The following is a 22,787-nucleotide window of genomic DNA, read 5'->3' as shown; positions in this document are numbered from 1 at the left end:
AGGGTGACACTGATTTTGAAGTTGAAGGCAGGACTACCTCATTACCAGATCATGAGACAGACTCATGTTTTCTACACACATGGGATAGTGTAAAAGGAACTTTGCCTAAGAAGCCCATGCTAGAAGTGTTAGGAGGTGGAAGTTGGAGAATTAGTCCAGTAACTGAAAGGTCAGTCCTGAGCCAGACAACAAAACGTGGGATTTGATCTGAACTGGCAGATCTGTGACCAACCCCTTCAGAAAGACAAATTCCCTTTGTTCCCTGTAACATGGACTAATAAAGTTGTACTGTACTGTGCTTTGCTGCACTTTATTGAACAGAACCTGAGAGTCCAGCATGTCAGGGGATGGGGTGGGGGGTGGGGGGTGAGAGCAGCAGTGGGGGATGGGTAGCTAGTCCTTGATTGGCTGTAGACCTGGGAGCCACAACTGCCAAGAGAAATTCAATCCACCCTTTTTATCAGCCAAGCCAACATACTGTTTTACACACCATTTTTGTGGACTGTTAATGTTTATATTTAAATTCAACACTGAGCTTTTCATGTTATAATCTGTTATTTATCAAATCTGATAGTAAGATATTGAAACCATATACAATATGCACTAGAAATGGTTGTAATGAAAACCTGAGACACTCCTATAGACCTATGGAATTATGAGGAGGGGAAATAATGTATTTCTGAAAGATATCAAGTAATTTGAAGTCAATTCTTGCGTGGGAAACTGCAGTCTGGTTTGTTTGTCTGAGTGAACAGAGCAGTTGGGGGAAGGGAATACACATACAATGTTTCAATCTCCAACTGTCTTGTTTCACAGACTCCTGTGAGAGAGAATATAGTAGACGGTTGCTGTCAAAAAGTGATTGGTGAGTTTTCCTGTGTCCTGTGTTTATGACCTTTTAAGGACATCCTGTCTGGATGTTCTCTTCACTATTTAGGGTGTGCTTATGTAACTTGATAGTGCAGCTGTTTCTTTGAAGTTGTCAGTATGGCACCGATGTGGATGTGATGAGGAGTCAGGCGCAGGACACAGAGGTTTAGTCCAACAAACTTTACTATAGTAAAGTGAACAATAATCACTACACGACCTCGAAATACAGAGGCGAGAACAGTACGCAACATGCGTAAAACAAAACATGTAGAGCGCAAAAACACCCAGCTCAAACGACACGCGGACAACAACACACAATATAACTAACACAAAACAGGGAACTTATAGGACACGTAATTAGGACACAAACAGACACAGGTGTACCAGACAGACCAAAGCAATCAACACACGAAACATACAACGGTGGCACTAGTATTCCGGGGACGGCGAACGCCGAAGCCTGCCCGAACCAGGAGGAGGAGCAGCCTCGGCCGAAACCGTGACAGTACCCCCCCCTTGACGCGCGGCTCCAGCCGTGCGCCGACCCCGGTCTCGGGGACGGCCAGGAGGACGTGGACCCGGGCGCGTGGGATGCCCACGGTGGAACTCTGTCAGGAGGGATGGGTCGAGGATGTCCCTCCTAGGCACCCAGCACCGTTCCTCCAGACCGTACCCCTCCCACTCCACGAGATACTGGAGACCACTCCTCCGGCGCCTCGAGTCCAATATAGTCCGGACCCTGTACGCCGGTGCCCCCTCGATGTCCAAAGGGGGTGGAGAGGTCTCTCCTATCTCCTCCTCTTGGAGTGGACCAGCTACCACCGGCCTGAGAAGAGACACATGGAACGAGGGGTTAATATTTTTGTACTCAATAGGCAGTTGTAATCTGTAACACACCTCGTTCAATCTTCTCAGGACTTTGAAGGGCCCCACAAACCGCCGACCCAGCTTCCGGCAGGGCAGGCGGAGGGGCAGGTTTCGAGTCGAGAGCCAGACTCGATCTCCCGGTGCGTACACCGGCCCCTCACTGCGGTGGCGATCGGCGCTCGCCTTGTGTTGACGGATGGCACGCTGCAGATGGACATGGGCAGCGTCCCACGTCTCCTCCGAGAGCCGAATCCACTCGTCCACCGCAGGGGCCTCGGTCTTGCTCTCGTGCCACGGTGCCAGGACCGGCTGATACCCTAAAATACACTGGAAAGGTGTTAATCCGGTGGAGGAGTGGCGGAGAGAGTTCTGGGCCATCTCTGCCCAGGGGATATACCTCGACCACTCCTCCGGCCGGTCCCGGCAATAGGACCTCAAAAACCTACCCACATCCTGGTTCACACGTTCAACCTGCCCATTGCTCTCTGGGTGGTACCCCGAGGTAAGGCTAACCGAGACCCCCAGGCGTTCCATGAACGCCCCCCAGACTCTGGAGGTGAACTGGGGACCTCGGTCGGACACAATATCCTCGGGGACCCCATAGTGCCGGAACACGTGGGTAAAGAGGGCCTCGGCGGTCTGTAGGGCAGTAGGGAGACCCGGCAGTGGGAGGAGACGACAGGCCTTAGAAAACCGATCCACAACGACCAAAATGGTGGTATTACCCTGGGAAGGGGGTAGATCGGTCACAAAATCCACCGAGAGGTGGGACCATGGTCATTGTGGAACGGGCAGAGGATGTAACTTACCCCTGGGCAAATGTCTAGGTGCCTTACACTGGGCACACACCGAGCAGGAGGAGACATAAACCCTCACATCCCTGGCTAACGTTGGCCACCAGTATTTCACGCTAAGGCAGTGCACCGTCCGACCATTACCAGGATGTCCAGAGGAGGGTGATGTATGAGCCCAAGAAATAAGCCGATCACGAACCTCGAGCGGAACGTACGTCCGCCCCACAGGACACTCGGGGGGAGTAGGGTCGGTACGCAGCGCCCGCTCGATTTCCGTATCGACCTCCCATACTACCGGAGCCACCAGACAAGACTCCGGCAGTATGGAAGTAGGCTCAATGGACCTCTCCTCTGTGTCATACTGCCGGGACAGGGCGTCTGCCTTACCGTTCTGGGACCCAGGGATGTATGTGATCTTAAAAACAAACCGGGTCAGGAACATGTTCCACCTAGCCTGACGAGGGTTCAATCTCCTAGCTGCCCGGATGTACTCCAGGTTACGGTGATCAGTCAGAATGAGGAAAGGGTGTTGAGCCCCCTTAAGCCAATGCCTCCACACCTTTAGGGCCTGGACTACAGCTAACAGCTCCCTGTCCCCAACGTCATAATTGCGCTCCGCCGAGCTGAGCTTCTTAGAGTAGAACGCACAGGGGCGGAGCTTAGGTGGCGTGCCGGACCGTTGTGACAGGACTGCCCCAATACCGGTCTTGGACGCGTCCACCTCTACTTGGAAAGGCAAAGAGGGATCCGGATGTGCCAGCACCGGGGCCGAGACGAACAGGTTCTTCAGCTTGACAAATGTCCGCCTCAGCTGACCACCGCAAGCGCACCGGACCCCCCTTTAGCAGGGACGTAATGGGAGCTGCAACCTGTCCAAAGCCCCGGATAAACCTCCGGTAGCAATTAGCAAAACCCAAGAACCGCTGCACCTCTTTTACGGTGGTTGGAGTTTGCCAATTACGCACAGCCGCTACCCGATCTACCTCTATCTCCACGCCAGACGCGGACAACCGATAACCCAAAAAGGAGACGGACTCCTGGAAGAACAGGCATTTCTCTGCCTTGACATACAAGTCATGCTCCAACAGTCGTCTCAATACTCGGCGCACCTGGGCTACATGGTCGGCTCGTGTAGAAGAATACACTAGAATGTCGTCAATGTACACCACTACACCCTGCCCATGCATGTCCCGGAAAATCTTGTCACCAAAGGATTGGAAGACTGAAGGAGCATTCATTAACCCCTATGGCATGACGAGATACTCGTAATGACCCGAGGTGGTGCTAAATGCTGTTTTCCATTCATCCCCCTCCCTAATGCGCACCAAATTGTACGCGCTCCTGAGATCCAACTTTGTGAAGAACCGCGCTCCGCGTAATGACTCCGTCATCGTCGCAATCAGTGGAAGTGGGTAACTGTATTTTACTGTGATCTGATTGAGACTACGGTAATCAATACACGGGCGCAATCCCCCGTCCTTCTTCTTCACAAAGAAGAAACTCGAGGAGACCGGAGAAGTAGAGGACCGTATGTATCCCTGTGCCAAGGACTCGGATATGTAAGTCTCCATAGCCGCAGTTTCCTCTTGAGACAGGGGATACACATGACTCCTGGGAAGAGCTGCTCCAGTCTGGATATTTATCGCACAGTCCCCCTGTCTATGAGGAGGTAGCCTAGCTGCCCTCGATTTACTAAATACTAGTGCTAAATCCTCATACTCGGGGGGAATGCGCAGTGCGGGCACTTGGTTCGGACTCTCTACCGAGGTCGCCCCTATGGAAACACCTAGACATCTCCCTACACACTGGGCAGACCACTCCATAAGAGCCCTCTGTTGCCACGCTATGGTAGGATCGTGGGTACTTAACCAGGGAAGCCCCAACACCACTGGGTACGCAGGAGAGTCAATCAGATAGAACTGAATGATTTCCTCATGACCCCCCTGCGTAGTCATCGTCAGCGGTGCTGTGACATCCCTGACCAACGGCCGGCTGTCTAATGCATGGACAGGGAATGGAACTTCTACCGGCCGAAGGGGAATTCCTAACCTAGCACAAAATGCCCGATCAATAAAGTTCCCAGCTGCGCCTGAATCTACTAGCGCCTTATGCTGGGAATGAGGTGCCACCTGTGGAAAACGCACAGGAATACTCATGTGACCAACAGAGAGCTCTGGGTAAGTGGGGCGCCTACTCACCTGAAATGACTCCCCAGTGCGTGACCTGTTGTCCCCTCTCTCAGAAGACCCTCCCCAGCACCTGGCCGCGGTGTGTCCTCCACGGCCACAGTTGGTGCAGGGGGTGGCCCCCCTCGGGTTCTCCCTCCTCCTCTCTCTAGCGCCAGCACCTCCGAGCTCCATAGGAATTGGCTCGGAGGTGCTGGAGGATGGAATGGACGACCCCCACTCGGGACGTCCGCGGGTGGCCAGCAGGGTGTCAAGCCGGATGGAGATGTCCACCAGCTGGTCGAAGCATAGGTTGGTGTCCCTGCAGGCCATCTCACGACGAACGTCCTCTCGCAGGCTACACCGGTACTGGTCGATGAGGGCCCTCTCATTCCATCCTGCATCCGCAGCTAACGTCCGGAACTCCAGTGCGAACTCCATAAAAGGTGTGTTGTTCTGTCAGTATGGCACCGATGTGGATGTGATGAGGAGTCAGGCGCAGGACACAGAGGTTTAGTCCAACAAACTTTACTATAGTAAAGTGAACAATAATCACTACACGACCTCGAAATACAGAGGCGAGAACAGTACGCAACATGCGTAAAACAAAACATGTAGAGCGCAAAAACACGCAGCTCAAACGACACGCGGACAACAACACACAATATAACTAACACAAAACAGGGAACTTATAGGACACGTAATTAGGACACAAACAGACACAGGTGTACCAGACAGAACAAAGCAATCAACACACGAAACATACAACGGTGGCAGCTAGTATTCCGGGGACGGCGAACGCCGAAGCCTGCCCGAACCAGGAGGAGGAGCAGCCTCGGCCGAAACCGTGACAGAAGTAAAGCACGTTGATGAGGAATATATGATCTATTACGCTGTGAGAGAAAGAGCACATATTTACCTGATTTGTTAAATATTAATAGTTAACAATGAATATGATTAACAATAGTAGAGACATTTCTTAACTACCAATGCTGTGCTTTTGGTAAGGATGGTTCCCTCTAGCTCCCTGCAGCTGGTCTGGGCGTGTAGTCAAGGACATGGGATAGAGATCAACTGGAGGAACAGGTAGACCTGGATTGTTTCAATTTCTCGTTGCTTCCACACAGACACAAGAAGAAAACATGGTGGCTCCTGATCTGCCAGGGAGGGGCGTGCTTGGATGAAAAGCAGAGATTGTCTTGGACAATTTGCAGAACTTATGAAGAGCTATACAAATCCTGTTGACTCTGTATTAACTTCTGCCTGCAATTGCATAACTAAAGATATTTTACATATACTCAGAAGTGTTGTCTGTGTCATTTTCTAAAGTGTAAAGTTTGTTTAACAATAAGAGAATATCAGCACTGTGCAAAGAACCCTCTACAACATGTTTGAAATAAAAAGTAATGGCCTGGTGATTGATGTGTCGTGTACTGACCTAGTTGAACTTAAAGTTTGAACTGTTTGAAAAATGTGAAACAGTTGGGAATTTTTGTAGTGAACTTATGGAGCTGCTGTGTAGTGAGCTTGTGACCCCTTGTAGAATGAAAAGGTAATTTCCGGGTAGGTCTGCCTGAGTAAAAGTAAGTGTTAGACTTGTCCTGTGAACACTACGAGCGACAAGAAACCTCAAGAGAGATCAACCACAGAAAACTCCAGAAAACACGTCTCCTAGACCAATTCTAGGTGTGTTGTGTCCTTCATGTCTGGGCCACAAGGACAAAACCATCGATGCCATTCTTTGTGATGCACCTGATTGTTTTAACGGTGGGATTGATATGAGTGGAGGCCAAACGGACGATTCAACAGTGAAGATTTTCACACACAGCTGTCTCAACAACCTTTTTCAGCCAGTTTTTCTCCAGCGTTTCTCATGAGGGAATGTCTTAAGATAAGACTTGCTCTATGTCAGATCTAAAAGGCCCTGAATGGACCATCCCTGCCTGGGTACGCATTGGAAGAGGAAGTCTGTGGGCCAGATGATTTGAAAGTCATACGAATCTCTTCAGTAGCGTATAGACCAGACTCCAAAGTGGCAATTTTAGGTTGTTCTGAATTCAATAGCGCAAATGCCACCCAATCTGTTAGTTCGTATGTATTTTCAAACGCTCTTTAGCTTCAAGTGGCGAGATTGGTTTAAGGTGCTTGATATGATGAAACAAGTGCAACAGTTTTTCCACCATCGTGAACATTTACGAAGATGGTCCCTTCTGTTCTCAAGACAAAACTTGGGCTTAACGGCAAGAAGGTTGATCTATCATGGAAAAGAAAACATGTGAAACCGTGAAGGCCATGGAGAGCCTGCGTGGAAGAGGCAACGTCTGAGTCCCTCACAGCTTGAAGACGGGGATTTGGAGACTGATGGAGGTGTCGGGTTACAAAAGGCCCCTGAAACTGAGAACAATGCTGATTCTGCTTTTTTTCTAAGAAAAACATTATTATAATAATTATACATTTATTGTTTAGTAAGGTGTAGTTTTGTGTAATAGTAACGTTTATGATACATAGGTTTAGTAGTAAACATTAGTGTCATAGTTTAATATTCAATATTGTATAGTGAACTTTAATAACTTGTATATGTATGCTTCCATTTCTGAAGTAACAATTTTGAAGAAAATAAAAGGTTTGAAAGAAAATTGTATTTACCTTCAATGAATTACAGCTCTCTCTCTCTCTTTCTCTCTCTCTCTCTCCGTCCCTCCCCTGTCTGTCTGTCTGTCTGTCTGTCTGTCTCTCTCTCTCTCTCTACATGCTGGGAGTGTTTGGTGCGTGCTGGGAATTGTTTGAGTGAGTGCTAAGTGCAAGTGTTGTGTAGAGTTAGATATCCTGGGTTTTCCTTTTCTTGGTGATATCCTTTTTTCTTCTATGCATAATTAAGGTTATTATTTCAATTTTTTTGTTGTGGTAGAATTAAGTATATTGTTTTTCGTGTCGAAATTACCCTGAATTTGGTGGGGATGGCGGCCCGAATCGGCACGGCTTTAGGTGTGTTACTGAAGCTACTGTCACAGTGGAAGAGGTTCTGGTCGCCGTAGGAGAGAAGGTAGGATATGAGAATGTTGCTTATGCGTCACGGATGAATAAAGCGGTGGTGGTATTTCTTAAAGAAGAGCGCCTTGTTGATCGTATGGTTGAGCATGGTATACTTCTTAAAGGAATGTTTATTCAAGTTACGCCGCTTTTTTCTCCGTCAACAAGGGTAACGATTTCAAATGTACCGCCGTTCATTCCAAATGTGCTATTGGAGCGCGAGTTATTGCGCTTTGGGAAGTTTGCAAGTTCAATTAAGGTTGTCCCATTGGGTTGCAAACACCCGGCGTTGAAACAGGTTATGTCGTTTCGGCGACAGGTGTTTATGTTTTTGGACACACCGGAGCAGACTTTGGAGTTATCGTTTAAAGTCAAGTATGACAATAGACTGTATATGGCTTATGCTAGTACGGGTAGTCAACTGTGTTTTGAGTGTGGGGATGTTGGTCATAAGCGACATGCTTGCCCGAAAAGGGAGAAGGCAGAGGGAGGGGCGCAGGTGGTCCTCGTAACGCCTGGGCCCACTGATGTAGGAAGAGGTGGGCTGACAGTGGTAGAGCAGTCACACGCATCTGTTGCTGAGGAACAAGTTGTCCGTGTTGAGGGCACAGAGGTGCAACTTGTACCAGAGGGAAATGTTATGCAGCAGAAAAAAATTGTTGTAGAAGGTAAGGATGGATCTGAAGGGCCATTTCCTCAGACTGGTGAGGAGGTGCCCAGTACGAGTGCTGTGGTACAGGAGGGGGTACATGTGGAGCTAATCTCCCAGGTAGTGGAGGAGATGCCCACTACAAGTAATGGGTTACAGGAGAGGGTTCATGTGGAGCTCATCTCCCAGGTAGTGGAGGAGATGCCCACTATGAGTGCTGGGGTACAGGGGGCGGTTCATGTGGAGCTAATCTCCCAGGTAGTGGAGGAGATGCCCACTACAAGTAATGGGTTACAGGAGAGGGTTCATGTGGAGCTCATCTCCCAGGTAGTGGAGGAGATGCCCACTATGAGTGCTGGGGTACAGGGGGGGCTAGTCTCCCAGGTAGTGGAGGAGATGCCCACTACGAGTAATGGGGTTCAGGTGGGGCTAGTCTCCCAGGTAGTGGAGGAGATACCCACTACGAGTAATGGGGTTCAGGTGGGGCTAGTCTCCCAGGTAGTGGAGGAGATGCCCACTACGAGTAATGGGGTTCAGGTGGGGCTAGTCTCCCAGGTAGTGGAGGAGATGCCTGGTACGAGTGATGGGGTGCAAGTGGGGGGTGTTGAAAGGGATGTGGTAGAGGGGAGTCAGTGGTCTGTGGCCTCAGTTGAGGAGGATCAGGAGAAGGATATGGATATCTCTCTTGATACGATATCAGCTGGTGAGGACTCAATTTACGATCTAGAGGAGGTAAATGGGTTTCTGGATCAGACTTTTGGGAAATCCGTCAAATTGGCAGATTATTTTGATGTTGATAAATTTGTGAGGTCAGCTGTGATGTTACAGAAGACGGTGGGGTTAGACCAGTTGAGTGAGAAGAAGCGGTTTCGCTTGAGGAAATTTGTTACTGCTGTTGCAGCAGCAAAAGGTGGTGGGAAACGTGGTCAGGTTAAGAGAACATTTTAATAATGATGATGATTATGCCTCATAGGGTGTTCTATTCTCTTTGTCTGGTTTCTCTGTGGTATCTTCTGCTTTTCCTTTTTCTTTTCTATATGGAGGTACTAAGGGTAGGTTCTCTCAATATTAATGGAGGAAGGGACAGGAATAAGAGGGCTTGGGTATTAGAAGTAATAAAACAGAAAAGGCTTAATGTAGTTTTCCTACAGGAGACACATAGTGATGAGAAAAATGAGGCTGACTGGGGTATGTGGTGGGAGGGGCAGCATATACTCAGTCATGGTACTAATTTCAGTGCTGGGGTGGCAATCTTGTTTTCTTCAGGCTTAGGGGTGACTGTGGTATCTACAACAGAGATTGTCAAGGGTCGGGTTTTATTGGTCAAGGTGGATGTTATGGGGTTTTTGTTTGTTTTTTTGAATGTTTATGCTCCTAATGAGGGTACAGAGCGTATTGTTGGTTTTGATAAAATAAAGGAAACCTTAAGACAGTGTGACCAAGAGGGGTGTATGGTTTTAGGGGGGGACTGGAACTGTACAGTGGATTTTACTGTTGATCGCACCGCTGAAGAACCTCACCTGCGGTCAGCAATTTGTCTGTCTGGTCTATTAACTGAGTTTGAGCTTTCTGATGTGTGGAGAGTAAGGAATGCAAAAGTTAGGCAGTACACATGGCTAAAAGTTAATGAAGGTCATGTCAGTGCAGCAAGGTTAGACAGGTTGTATGTATCTGAGCAATACTGTAGTAGGGTTGGAAGGTGTGACATTACTCCTGTGGGTTTCTCTGATCACCATATTGTCACTGTTGATATTCACTTGTCCTGTCCACGAAGGTCATCATCTTATTGGTATTTTAATGTTAAATTGTTACATGATGTCATGTTTTGTCAAAGGTTTTTGTTGTTTTGGGAAAAATGGAGGGTTACAAAAGGGAATTTTGAGTCCTTGAGACAATGGTGGGAGGTTGGGAAGGCCCAAATACGATTATTTTGTCAACAGTATACTGCTCTGTCTCGAATTGAAGTTAAAGAGACTATCAGGGCCCTTGAACAGAACATTAAATCTATTGAATTGAAGTTGCTCACTCAGAATGACCCCGGACTAGTCATGAACTTACAGGACAAGAAACATGGATTGAGGTCGTTTCTGCATGAAAGAGTGAAGGGTGCCTTGATTAGGTCTCGTTTCGCTTCCCTCAAGGATATGGATGCTCCTAGTGCTTTTTTTTTTTTACCTAGGACAGTCGACATTGCAAAGTAAACAGATGGTCTGCCTTCGTCTCCCTGATGGGAAGGTGACCACGGATGACAGTGAAATGCGTCAACATGCCGTGGATTTCTATTCTGCCCTCTATAAGGCAGAGGATTGTGACTCTCTGTGTACTGAACAGTTGTTACACGGTCTTCCTCAATTGGGACCTGAGCAAAGAGTCGCATTGGACTTTGACATTACACTGCAAGAGCTGTCCACAGCAGTTATGCAGCTCTCAACAGGCTGAGCCCCTGGAATTGATGGTTTACCATCTGAGTTTTATAAGCACTTTTGGGGGTCTATTGGGGAGGATTTTTATGAAGTGGTGTGTGAATCTTTTCATGAGGGCTCTCTTCCTGTATCTTGTCAACGTGCAGTACTTTCACTGTTGCCAAAAAAGGGGGATTTGGCTCTCATAAAAAATTGGAGACCTGTTGCTTTGCTGTGTGCAGAATATAAAATTGTTTCTAAATGTCTCTCAAACAGGTTGAAAGAGTATCTGGGATTGTTGGTCCACAAGGACCAGTCCTACTGTGTACCTGATCGCTCTATTGTTGACAACTTGTTTCTAATAAGAGATGTTTTGGACATTTGTAAACTGTCTGATGTAAATGTGGGTTTACTTTCTTTGGATCAGGAGAAGGCTTTTGATCGTGTGGACCACCAGTACTTGTTTAAAACAATGAAAGCCTTTGGGTTTGGGGATGTTTTTTTGTCTTGGATGAATTTACTGTATGCTGGGGCCTCGTGTATGGTGAAGGTGGGGGGTGGTTTGAGTTGTCCCATCCCTGTCCAAAGGGGCAACAGGCAGGGATGCCCAATTTCAGGGCAGTTATACAGTCTGGCGATTGAACCAATGCTTTGTTTTTTAAGAGCGAAGCTTACTGGTTTCTCTGTGCCAGGTGTAATGAAGGGTCCCACGATAGCACTGTCTGCGTATGCAGATGACGTGACAGTTTTTATTACAGGGGGTGAGGATGTTAAGGTTCTCTCAGATGCCTTAAAGGTGTATGAGGGGGCCTCCTCAGCTAGAGTCAATTGGGGAAAGAGTGAAGCGCTGCGGGCAGGCCAGCTTCAGATGGGGTCCGCTCCACGGTTACCAGGGGGGCTTCAGTGGGGCAGAGATGGGATGAAGACTTTGGGGGTTTTTCTAGGCTCCGATGTCTTTCAGAAAAAGAACTGGGAGGGTGTAGTGGAGAAAGTGTGTGCCAGACTGTCAAGATGGAAATGGGTGCTGCCCCAGCTGTCTTATAGGGGAAGGGTACTGGTAGCTAATAATCTTGCTGCCTCTACCCTGTGGCACAGACTAATGATTTTGCAGCCACCAAAGGAACTGATACAAGAGCTTCAGAGGACCCTTGTCAATTTCTTCTGGTCTGGACAACATTGGATTAAAGCTTCAGCCCTGTACTTGCCACTGCACGAGGGTGGGCAAGGCCTGGTGGACATTTCTTCCAGGATCATGGCTTTCAGGCTTCAAGCAGCCCAGAGACTGTTGTACAGTGACGGTTCTAGCTGGGTTGACACAGCCTACACATTGATGAGGAGAGCAGGCTGTTTGGGCTTAGACAAGCACCTTTTCCTCTTAAAGCTGGAGTGGGGTGAGTTGCCTGGCCTGACTCATTTTTATGAGTCTGTTATGCAGGCTTGGAGAGTTCTGGTCAAGTCCCGTAAGGCCTGCACGCCACCAGGGATGTGGCTTTTTGAAGAGCCTCTTTTTCACAACACTGCCATCCAGTCCCGTGTTCTGGGTTCAGCTAGCCTACGTTCATGCCTGTTAGGCGTGGGGTGTACTAAACTGGGTCATCTGATGCGGACAGGAATAGGTCGTTGGAGGAGCTGGGAGAAAGAGCAGGGATCCGATCGTCTCGCCTACTGAGGAAGGTCGTCGCTGAGGTCTGTGACTCCTTGCCAGTACTTCATCTGCAGTATGTGACTGACACTTCCAATTCTGATCGGTGGAAGGAGGGTCTGGATTATGTGTTCCCTGCACTGATTGTTAGTGCTGCGGCGGGGGCATTCGAGGAGGACGTGGGGATGCTGCTTTCCTTTGATACCCAGGAGCTGGGGGAGTTCAAGGAGGTGGGAAAGAAGGCCATGTACAGAATATGTGTAAAGGTGTCCCATGCCTCTTCCCTGGAAGTGGTAAAATCGACGAGGTGGGCGGGTGTGCTTGGTCCAGGTGCCTCCCCAAAAGGCTGTTGGTGATCATTATACAAACTGCCTATTGATAAGAGGACAGCTGACCTCCAATGGAGGATAATACATGGAGCCATAGCCACCAACATGTATCTGGTACACCTGGATCCTACTGTTGGGGAGAAGTGTCCATTCTGTGCTGAGTCTGAAACTCTGGCACATCTGTTTTTACAGTGTCCCAGGTTGGTCGGGATGATTGACCTGATCACTAATTGGTTCTCAACGTTGGGAGAGGTTTTCTCTTCCCAACTGTATATATTTGGGCCAAAGTACAGGTTTAGTCAGAAAGGTGTAGTTGTGTTGCTTAATTTTGTGTTAGGGGCAGCAAAATTAGCGATATGGAAGACCCGAAAGAACAGTATTCGGGGACAGGGGTCTGTGGATGTGGTGGGAATGCTGGAGGGAATGTTGGCAGCAAGACTAAGGGTTGAGTTTGCCTATTATAAACTTGTCAACAATATTGATCTTTTTATGAGTATATGGGGTATTCAGAGGCTGTTGTGTTCAGTTACTGTGGAGGAGGAATTGGAGTTGTGTTTTTAATTGATGTGTAAATACGGTTTTGTATGAGTATTTATTGTGTGGTGGGCTCCCAGACCCAATAAAGATTATTTGAAACTCAAACTCTCTCTCTCTCTCTCTCTCTCTCTCTCTCTCTCTCTCTCTCTCTCTCTCTCTCTCTCTCTCTCTCTCTCTCTCTCTGTCTCTCTCTCTCTCTCTCTCTCTCTCTCTCTCTCTCTCTCTCTCTCTCTCTCTCTCTCTCTCTCTCTCTCTCTCTCTCTCTCTATGTCTCTGTCTCTGTCTCTGTCTCTGTCTCTGTCTCTCTCTGTCTCTCTCTCTCTCTCTCTCTCCGTCTCTCTCTCTCTCTCTCTCTCTGTCTCTCTCTCTCTCTCTCTCTCTCTCTCTCTCTCTCTCTCTGTTTCTCTCTCTCTCTCTCTCTCTCTCTCACTACTCTCTCTCTCTACTCTCTCTCTCTCTACTCTCTCTCTCTCTCTTTCTCCGTCCCTCCCCTATCTCTCTCTCTCTCTCTCTCTCTCTCTCTCTCCCTACACAAGAGCCATTGGTTCCTTGGGTTGTGTGTGTGTGTGTGAGCGTGTGTGGTGTGTCTTTCAAACAACTGTTTTTTAAACCTCTTTAACCTTTTAAAAATAGTTCTCAGGGGGGGCGTCCGGGGATGTCCGGGAGGCGTCCGAGGATGGAATGTCCAGTGGATGTCTCAGTCAATAAAAAACTAAAAAGGTAATTGTATTCTTAAAGATGTCCCGTTTTACTGCTGACCTAAACAGATCCATTTGACCCCATAAAAGAGCGTCCGTGGGATGTCTCAGTCAACCAAGAAAAAAGACCCAGAGGACCAGAAGGCCTGAAGACATACATCTTAAAGAGACTCCTTGAATCATTTATTCCTCATGGAGCATTTTGAAGGTGAGTTGAATTTTCAATATGATGAAGGCTTTTATATCTAACTATGCATATATATATTATTTATGTTGTATATAATAAATGAATATTTTTAATAATGTATTGTATAAAATGATATAGTATATTATGAATGAGATGTTGTGTTATTGATTTTTTTAAACGAGAATGGACTCTACCGACATATGTATATATCCTACTGTTTATACCTAACAAATGTCAATTTTATGTGACATGTCTCAAGGTGTCTCAGAACCCATGAAATTGCATGCCAAACCAAGTCTCTACTCAAGAGTGGATCACTGGCTCCACCTAGTGGATGTTCAGTTACATCCCTTCTTGCTGTGTTGACCAGGTGACAGAGGTACGAGGGTTCAATGACCCACAGAAGGAGGAGTATTTCAGGAAGAGATTCAGTGATGAGGACCTGGCCAGTAGAATCATCTCACACATAAAGACATCAAGGAGCCTCCACATCATGTGCCACATTCCAGTCTTCTGTTGGATTTCTGCAACAGTCCTTGAACACATGTTGAGTACAGACAAGAGAGAAGAGATGCCCAAGACCCTTACTGAGATGTACTCACACCTTGTGGTGTTTCATACCAAACAGAAGAATTAAAAGTATCTCGGGAAAGAAGAGACAGGTCCACACTGGAATAAAGAGAGCATTCTGTCACTGGGAAAACTGGCTTTTCAACAGCTCGTGAAGGGCAATCTGATTTTCTATGAAGAAGACCTGAAAGAGGCTGGCATTGATGTCAATGAAGCCTCTGTGTACTCAGGATTGTGCACACAGATCTTTAAAGAGGAATGTGGGCTGTACCAGGACAAGGTGTACTGCTTCGTGCATCTGAGCATTCAGGAGTTTCTGGCTGCTGTATATGTGTTCCTCTCATTCATCAACAACAATGAGAATCTAATGGCCGAACCGCAAGTTACTGAAGTTACTGTCTACAAGAGTGCTGTGGATAAAGCCTTACGAAGTGAGACAGGAAACCTGGACCTTTTCCTCCGCTTCCTTCTGGGCCTCTCACTGCAGTCCAATCAGAAGCACTTACGAGGTCTACTGACAAAGACAAGAAGCAGCTCACAGAGCCATGAAGAAACAGTCAAGTACATCAAGGAGAAAATCAGGGAGAATCCCTCTCCAGAGAGGTGCATCAATCTGTTCCACTGTCTGAATGAACTGAATGACCATTCTCTAGTGGAGGAGATCCAAATCTACCTGAGATCAGGAAGTCTCTCAAAAGCCAAACTGTCACCTGCACAGTGGTCAGCTCTGGTCTTTGTGTTGCTGACTTCAGAAAAGGAGCTGGATGTGTTTGACCTGAAGAAATACTCCAGATCAGAGGAAGGTCTTCTGAGGCTGCTGCCAGTGGTCAAAGCCTCCAGAGCTGCTCTGTGAGTACATAAAATGACATTTAAGTACTAATCATCAGGAAGAAATATTCAATTTAGAGAAGAAAAAAAAATATATAATATGTACAGTATTATAATATTATATTGAATAACATATTGAATCACTGCATCGATGTTTACATTAGTATAACAATATGACCATACAATTCTAGGAGACAGAGATTAATCTATATGTTGTTTGAGAGACTAAACCAAATGCTGCTCTGTTAAATTAACAGTGTGTTTGTGAAATCATGATGATCTTTTCGTCAGGCTGTCAGGCTGTGGAGTCACAGAGAAAGGCTATGCTTCTCTGGTCTCAGCTCTGAAGTCAAACCCATCACACCTGAGAGAGCTGGATCTGAGTAACAATGACCTGAAGGTTTCAGGAGTGAAGCTGCTCTCTGCTGGACTGGGGAATCCCCACTGTAAACTGTAGACTCTGAGGTCAGTATTCCTGTAGTTGGTCAACAAGTGATAACTGTTCACCAGATCCACATGTGTTTACCAGGCACACATAGTCCACACCATATGTGTTTGGACAGTGAAGCTTACAGTTTTACATTTGGTGCTATGCTCCAGCAATTTGGATTTGAGATAGAATGTTTCATATTAGGCGACAGAACAGAATGTGTTGGATCATTGTCCTGTTGAAAAACAAATGATGGTCCCACTAAGCCCAAACCAGATGGGATGGCGTATCGCTGCAGAATGCTGTGGTAGCCATGCTGGTTAAGTGTGCCTTGAATTCTAAATAAATCACAGACAGTGTCACCAGCAAAGCACCCCCACACCATAACACCTCCTCCTCCATGCTTTACGGTGGGAACTACACATGCCGAGATCATCCGTTCACCCACACCGCTTCTCACAAAGACACGGCGGTTGGAACCAAAAATCTCCAATTTTGACTCCAGACCAAAGGACAAATGTCCACCTGTGTAATGTCCATTGCTCGTGTTTCTTGGCCCAAGCAAGTCTCTTCTTCTTATTGGTGTACTTTAGTAGTGATTTCTTTGCAGCAATTCGACCATGAAGGCCTGATTCACACAGTCCCCTCTGAACAGTTGATGTTGAGATGTGTCTGTTACTTGAATTCTGTGAAGCATTTATTTGGGCTGCAATTTCTGAGGCTGGTAACTCTAATGAACTGATCCTCTGCAGCAGAGGTAACTTTGGGTCTTCCATTCCTGTGGCGGTCCTCATGAGAGCCAGTTTCATCATAGTGCTTGATGGTTTTTGTGACTGCACTTGGTCTTAAAGTTCTTGAAATGTTCCGTATTGACTGACCTTCATGTCTTAAAGTAATGATGGAATGTCGATTCTCTTTGCTTATTTGAGTTGTTCTTGCCATAATATGGACTTGGTCTTTTACCAAATAGGGCTATCTTCTGTATACCCCCCTACCTTGTCATAACACAACTGATTTGCTCAAACGCATTAAGAAGGAAAGAAATTCCACAAATTAACTTTTAAAAAGGCACACCTGTTAATAGAAATGCATTCCAGGTGACTACCTCATGAAGCTGGTTGAGAAAATGGCAAGAGTGTGCAAAGCTGTCATCAAGGCAAAGGGTGGCTATTTGAAGAATCTTAAATATATAATATATTTTGATTTTGATTTGTTTAACACTTTTATGGTTACTACATGATTCCATATGTGTTATTTCATAGTTATGATGTCTTCACTATTATTATACAATGTAAAAAATATATATTTTTAACTAAATAGTTCAATGAGTAGGTGTGTTCAAATGTTTTACTGATAGTGTGTATATATATATGAATAGATATGGCAGGTTTCAGGACTGTGATGTATCTGAAAATGTTTAAAATATATATTTTCACCACTAAAGAATAGCAGTGTGATTTTAATATGATTTGACTCTTGCAGGCTGTCTAGTCACAGAGGAAGGCTGTGCTTCTCTGGTCTCAGCTCTGAAGTCAAACCCCTCACACCTGAGAGAGCTGGACCTGAGCTACAATCACCCAGGAGACTCAGGAGTCAGACTGCTCTCTGCTGGACTGGAGGATCCACACTGCAGACTGGAGAAACTCAAGTATGTAGAGGGTTTATGTCAATGTTCATATCAGACATGTTGGAGTTATCAGGCTAGTTAAGACAAACATTCTGACCACCACTTGGACTAAGTTATATAAAGACTGTGTATGTGTGTGTGTGTGTGTGTGTGTCCAGTGTGTGTCCTGTGTGTGTGTGTGTTTGTGTGTGGTGTGTTTGTGTATCCAGTGTGTGTGTGTGTGTGTGTGTGTGTGTGTGTGTGTGTGTGTGTGTGTGTGTGTGTGTGTGTGTGAGTTCAGGTGTATCCCTCAATGACTGTCTGTTCTTCTGCTTACCGCTACAGTGTGGAACATGGTGGAGAGTACACAATGAAACCTGGACTTAGAAAATGTGAGTGTTGACTGCTGTGAAGAATATGACTAAGAATAAGTCTTAATTCAAGTGAAGTCAAAGTCAAAGACCACCATCATTACTTACTTGGTCATATTAAATATCAGCTGTAGTTCTACAGAAGCACAAATCAGGAACACCAAAGTTTACAAAGAGTTGCTTTGACAATGTGTGTGTCTGTGTGTGTGTGTGGCGTGTTCCTGTTACATATTAAATATGTGTGTGTGTGTTCATGCATGAAGATGTGTGTGTGTCCAGTGTGTGTTTCCAGTGTGTGTGTGTGTGTGTTCAGGATGTGTGTGTGTGTTCAGGATGTGTGTGTGTGTGTGTGTAATTAATGGGAATAAGTGTGTTTTATATTACCATACAGTATAACATATGATCATTGAACAAATCTCATGTTACCTTAACTTCTCCTTTTGATACCTAGAAACATCTACATTAAATGAATTAGCGAAAAGTGAGTTAACGTTCTAATGTGAATGATGATGATTTCTAATATTGTGTCTGGTTTCATCCATCAGATGTCTGTGATCTCACACTGGACCTAAACACAGTAAACAGACGCCTCTCTCTGTCTGAGGAGAACAGAAAGGTGACATGTAGGACAGAGGAGCAGCCGTATCCTGATCACCCAGAGAGATGTGAGGTCTGGGGACAGGTGCTGTGTAGAGAGGGTCTGACTGGGCGCTGTTACTGGGAGGTAGAGTGGAGTGGAGTGGCTGATATAGGAGTGACATATGGAATCAGCAGGAGAAGAGGGGGTGATGACTGTATGATTGGATGTAATGACAAGTCCTGGAGTCTGTTCTGCTCTGACAACAGTTACTCTGCCTGTCACAATAATAAGTCCACTACCATAGACGTCCCCTCCTCCAGCTCCCACAGAGTAGGAGTGTATCTGGACTGGCCAGCCGGCACTCTGTCCTTCTACAGAGTCTCCTCTGACACACTGACCCACCTGAACACATTCCACTCCACATTCACTGAGCCCCTCTATCCAGGGTTTAGGGTTTATGGTGTTGACTCCTCAGTGTCCCTGTAAATAATAACCATGGTAACACTGACGCACACACACACACTGGACACACACTGGACACAAACACACACACTGGACACACACACACTGGACACGCACACATACTGGACACACACTGGACACACACTGGACACAAACACACACACACTGGACACACACACACTGGACACACACACACACTGGACACACACACACACACACTGGACACACACACACACACACTGGACACACACACACACACACTGGACACACACTGGACACAAACAAACATCCTGGACACACACACACACACACTGGACACACACACACACTGGACACACACACACACACACACACTAGACACACACACTAGACACACACACACACACACACACACTGGACACACACACACACACACTGGACACACACACACACTGGACACACACACACACACACACACTAGACACACACTCACACACACTAGATTCACACACACACACACACTGGACACACACACACTGACACACTGGACACACACACTGGACACACACACACAATGGACACACACACACACACTGGACACACACAAACACTGGACACACACACACACACACACACTGGACACACACATGCTGAACACACACACACACTCGACACACAAATACTGTACACACACACACACACACACCGGACAAACACACACTGGACAAAAACACATTGGACACACACACACACACTGGACACACACACACTGGACACACACACACACACTGGACAAACACACACACACACACACACAGGACTCACACTCATACACACTGGACACATACACAGACACACTGGAAACACACACACAGGACACACACTTACACATTGGACACACACAAACCTGACACACACACACACAGGACACACACACACACACACTGGACACTAACACTCACACACACAGGACACACAGACACACCTGACACACACACACACAGGACACACACACAGGACACACACACACACTGAACACACACACACATACACACACACATACACACTGGACACAAACACCTGACACACACACACACACAGGACACACACACTGGACACACACACACACACACACACACTGGACACACACACTGGACACACACACTCACACACACTGGACACATTTCCATGTGTTGGATTTGATGAAAGGAAATCCCATATAGCCTACTGGACAGGACTTTGCTATGGCATCTTCTGTTTGGGTGTCTCAGGTCAGGTCTGAGCCATGATCAGAATGTGTCTCTGTGTCTATTTCCAGCCCTGCCATTTCTACCTGTCCTGATCTAGTGTTTCACCCCTGACCTCCTCACACCGTCTCACTGTCCATGTCTGCTTTTAGCTCCCACCTCTACTTCACTGTGTTATAATGGACCTTATGCTTGTTATGTCACCTCTGGAACCAGTTATCAAACATACTGACCTTTCTGACCCTATCCTATGGCCCTACTTTCTAGAAATGAACATTTAAATTCCTCTATGAGTTTTGTTTAGTGTCCATTTACTTATCTATGTATATGTTGTATATTGGGGTTGTGCTGCAGAGCATCATGGGGGTTTGTATGTGTTGAGATGATCACGTTCCAGATAAATGGTTGAACTGATTCCTGTCTCCTGTCTCATCATTATTGAATTGTTATACAGACGTGGTTACGAATCCAACGAGACATAACAAAAGTGTCACGCCCTGGCTCTGGGGACTCTTATATGTTGAGCCAGGGTGTGGATTTTCTATGTGTGATTTTCTATGTTTTGTTCTAGTTCGTGTTTTCTATGTTGGCCAGGGTGGTTCCCAATCAGAGGCAGCTGATTCTCGTTGTCTCAGATTGGGGGCCATACTTAGGCAGCTTGTTTGGCACTGTTGTTTGTGGGATCTTGTTCCGTTAAGGTTTGTGTTGTATGACCTAGGACTTCACGTATCGTTTTTTCGGGTGTGTGTACTTAATAAAATAATGTACGCTTATCACGCTGCGCCTTGGTCCGCTTCTTATGATGATCGTGACAAAAAGATTGGTGATGAGTAAGTCTGAATCTACAGGAACTATTCTGTCTGGAAGAAGTGGGTTTTTACAACTGTTTAAAACTGTTATTTTCTGTGGTCCAGTCTAGGCTAATGTTAGCACAGTGTATTGCTAGCAGAGGCAAGTGCATAGTCGAGCTAGCTAAGAAAGAGCGTTAACCAGTGGTGTAAAGTACTTAAGTAAAAATACTTTAAAGTACTACTTAAGTAGTTTTTTGGGGGTGTCTCTACTTTACTTTACTATTTATATTTTTGACTACTTTTACTTTCACTTCACTACATTCCTAAAGATAATAATGTACTTTTTACTCCATACATTTTCCCTGACACCCAAAAGTACTCGTTACATTTTGAATGCTTAGCAGGACAGAAAATGTTCCAATTCACACACTTATCAAGAGAACATCCCTACTGCCTCTGATCTGGCAGACTCACTAAACACAAATGCTTTGTTTGTAAATTGTCTGAGTGTTGGAGTTTGCCTCCGGCTGAACGTACATTTTAAAAACAAGAAAATCGTCTGGTTTGCTTTATGTAAGGAATTTGAAATGATTTATACTTGTACTTTTACTTTTGATACTTTAGTATATTATAGCAATTACATTTACTTTTGATACTTAAGTATATTTAAAACCAAATACTTTTAGACTTTTACTCAAGTAGTATTTTACTGGGTGACTTTCACTTTTAGTTGAGTCATTTTCTGTTAACGTATGTTTACTTTTACTCAAGTATGACAATTGGGTACTTTTTCCACCACTGGAGTTAACATCGTCATGGACGGCAGAAAAGGACTCGCTCGGGCAGGCTTTGGCGTTCGTCGTCCCTGGAGTACTAGCTACTGCCGATCGATGTTTCTGTGTTTGTCTTGTGTTGTCTAGTTTGTACACCTGTTACTTATTTTGTGTTGATTGTGTAACATATAAGTTCCCTTGTTTTACGTTTGGCCTTTGTGTGTTATTGTCATTTTGTCCTGTTTGATGTTCGGCAATTCTAGTTCGCCTTTTACGCACAGCGCGTGTTACTCCTCCAGTGTTGTGGAGACTTTTGTTTTGTGCGTGTTTACTTGAAGTAAAGTGGTCATCTTGATCCTCTGTCTTCACCGCCGCATACCCCAGTCTCTTTTACCAGTGGGAAAACAACGTGATTAAAAAGGAGGAATATACAGTGATTAAAGGAAAGGACATTTATTCAACTGTGAAGACAAACCTTTTAATTAAATCTGCTAAATGAGCGAACTTAGGAGGAAACGTGAGTGAAGTGAATGAAGATCACGTGACTGAGGAGAATATTGCCTTGGTTGAGGACAATACTGAAGTGAGTGACAATCAGGAGCCTATTGAGAAATGAAAAATGGCTGGAATTGTTGGAAACATTGGACAGTTTGATGAAAGTATTGATCAGTGGAGCTCATATACAGAACACTTTGAATATTTTGTTCTTGTAAATGACATGGATGAGGACAACATTGTGCTTCCATGTTTTAGTGTATTGGGGCCAAAGACATGTAATTTACTAGGCAGCCTGCTACAGCCAGACTGCAACGTGAACGCTGGGAGTCAGGAAGCAAGTACAGGAAGTGAATTTAATAATACATAGAACAAAACAAGAAACAGGAGTAGCGTACAGACATGAAGCACTGAAACAGAATCAATAACGCCTGGGGAAGGAACCAAAAGGAGTGACTGATATAGGGGAGGTAATCAGGAAGGTG

General features: G+C 45.9%; 1 protein-coding gene and 1 long non-coding RNA gene across 2 annotated transcripts; both read left to right on the top strand.

Moving 5' to 3' along the window:
- Positions 1-14,557: 14,557 nt before the first annotated feature.
- Positions 14,558-17,330, top strand: LOC311141044 (NLR family CARD domain-containing protein 3-like; the record flags this gene model as incomplete). The annotated part of the gene is made up of 3 exons (XM_084176321.1): positions 14,558-15,589; positions 15,860-15,968; positions 17,319-17,330. Exons 1-3 carry the CDS (start codon positions 15,108-15,110, stop codon positions 17,328-17,330), a joined length of 603 nt encoding a protein of 200 aa, XP_084032447.1. The 5' UTR covers positions 14,558-15,107.
- A 155-nt stretch (positions 17,331-17,485) lies between these two features.
- LOC311142569 lies at positions 17,486-18,655 on the top strand. The gene is made up of 3 exons (XR_014614345.1): positions 17,486-17,646; positions 17,950-17,996; positions 18,521-18,655. It is a non-coding gene; the product is annotated as an uncharacterized lncRNA (long non-coding RNA).
- The last annotated feature ends 4,132 nt before the right edge of the window (positions 18,656-22,787 follow it).

The sequence above is a fragment of the Coregonus lavaretus genome (assembly GCF_964263955.1).
Source record: "Coregonus lavaretus genome assembly, chromosome: 2".
Classification (NCBI taxonomy): Eukaryota; Metazoa; Chordata; class Actinopteri; order Salmoniformes; family Salmonidae; genus Coregonus; species Coregonus lavaretus.
This window is presented reverse-complemented; position numbering and strand designations above follow the sequence as displayed.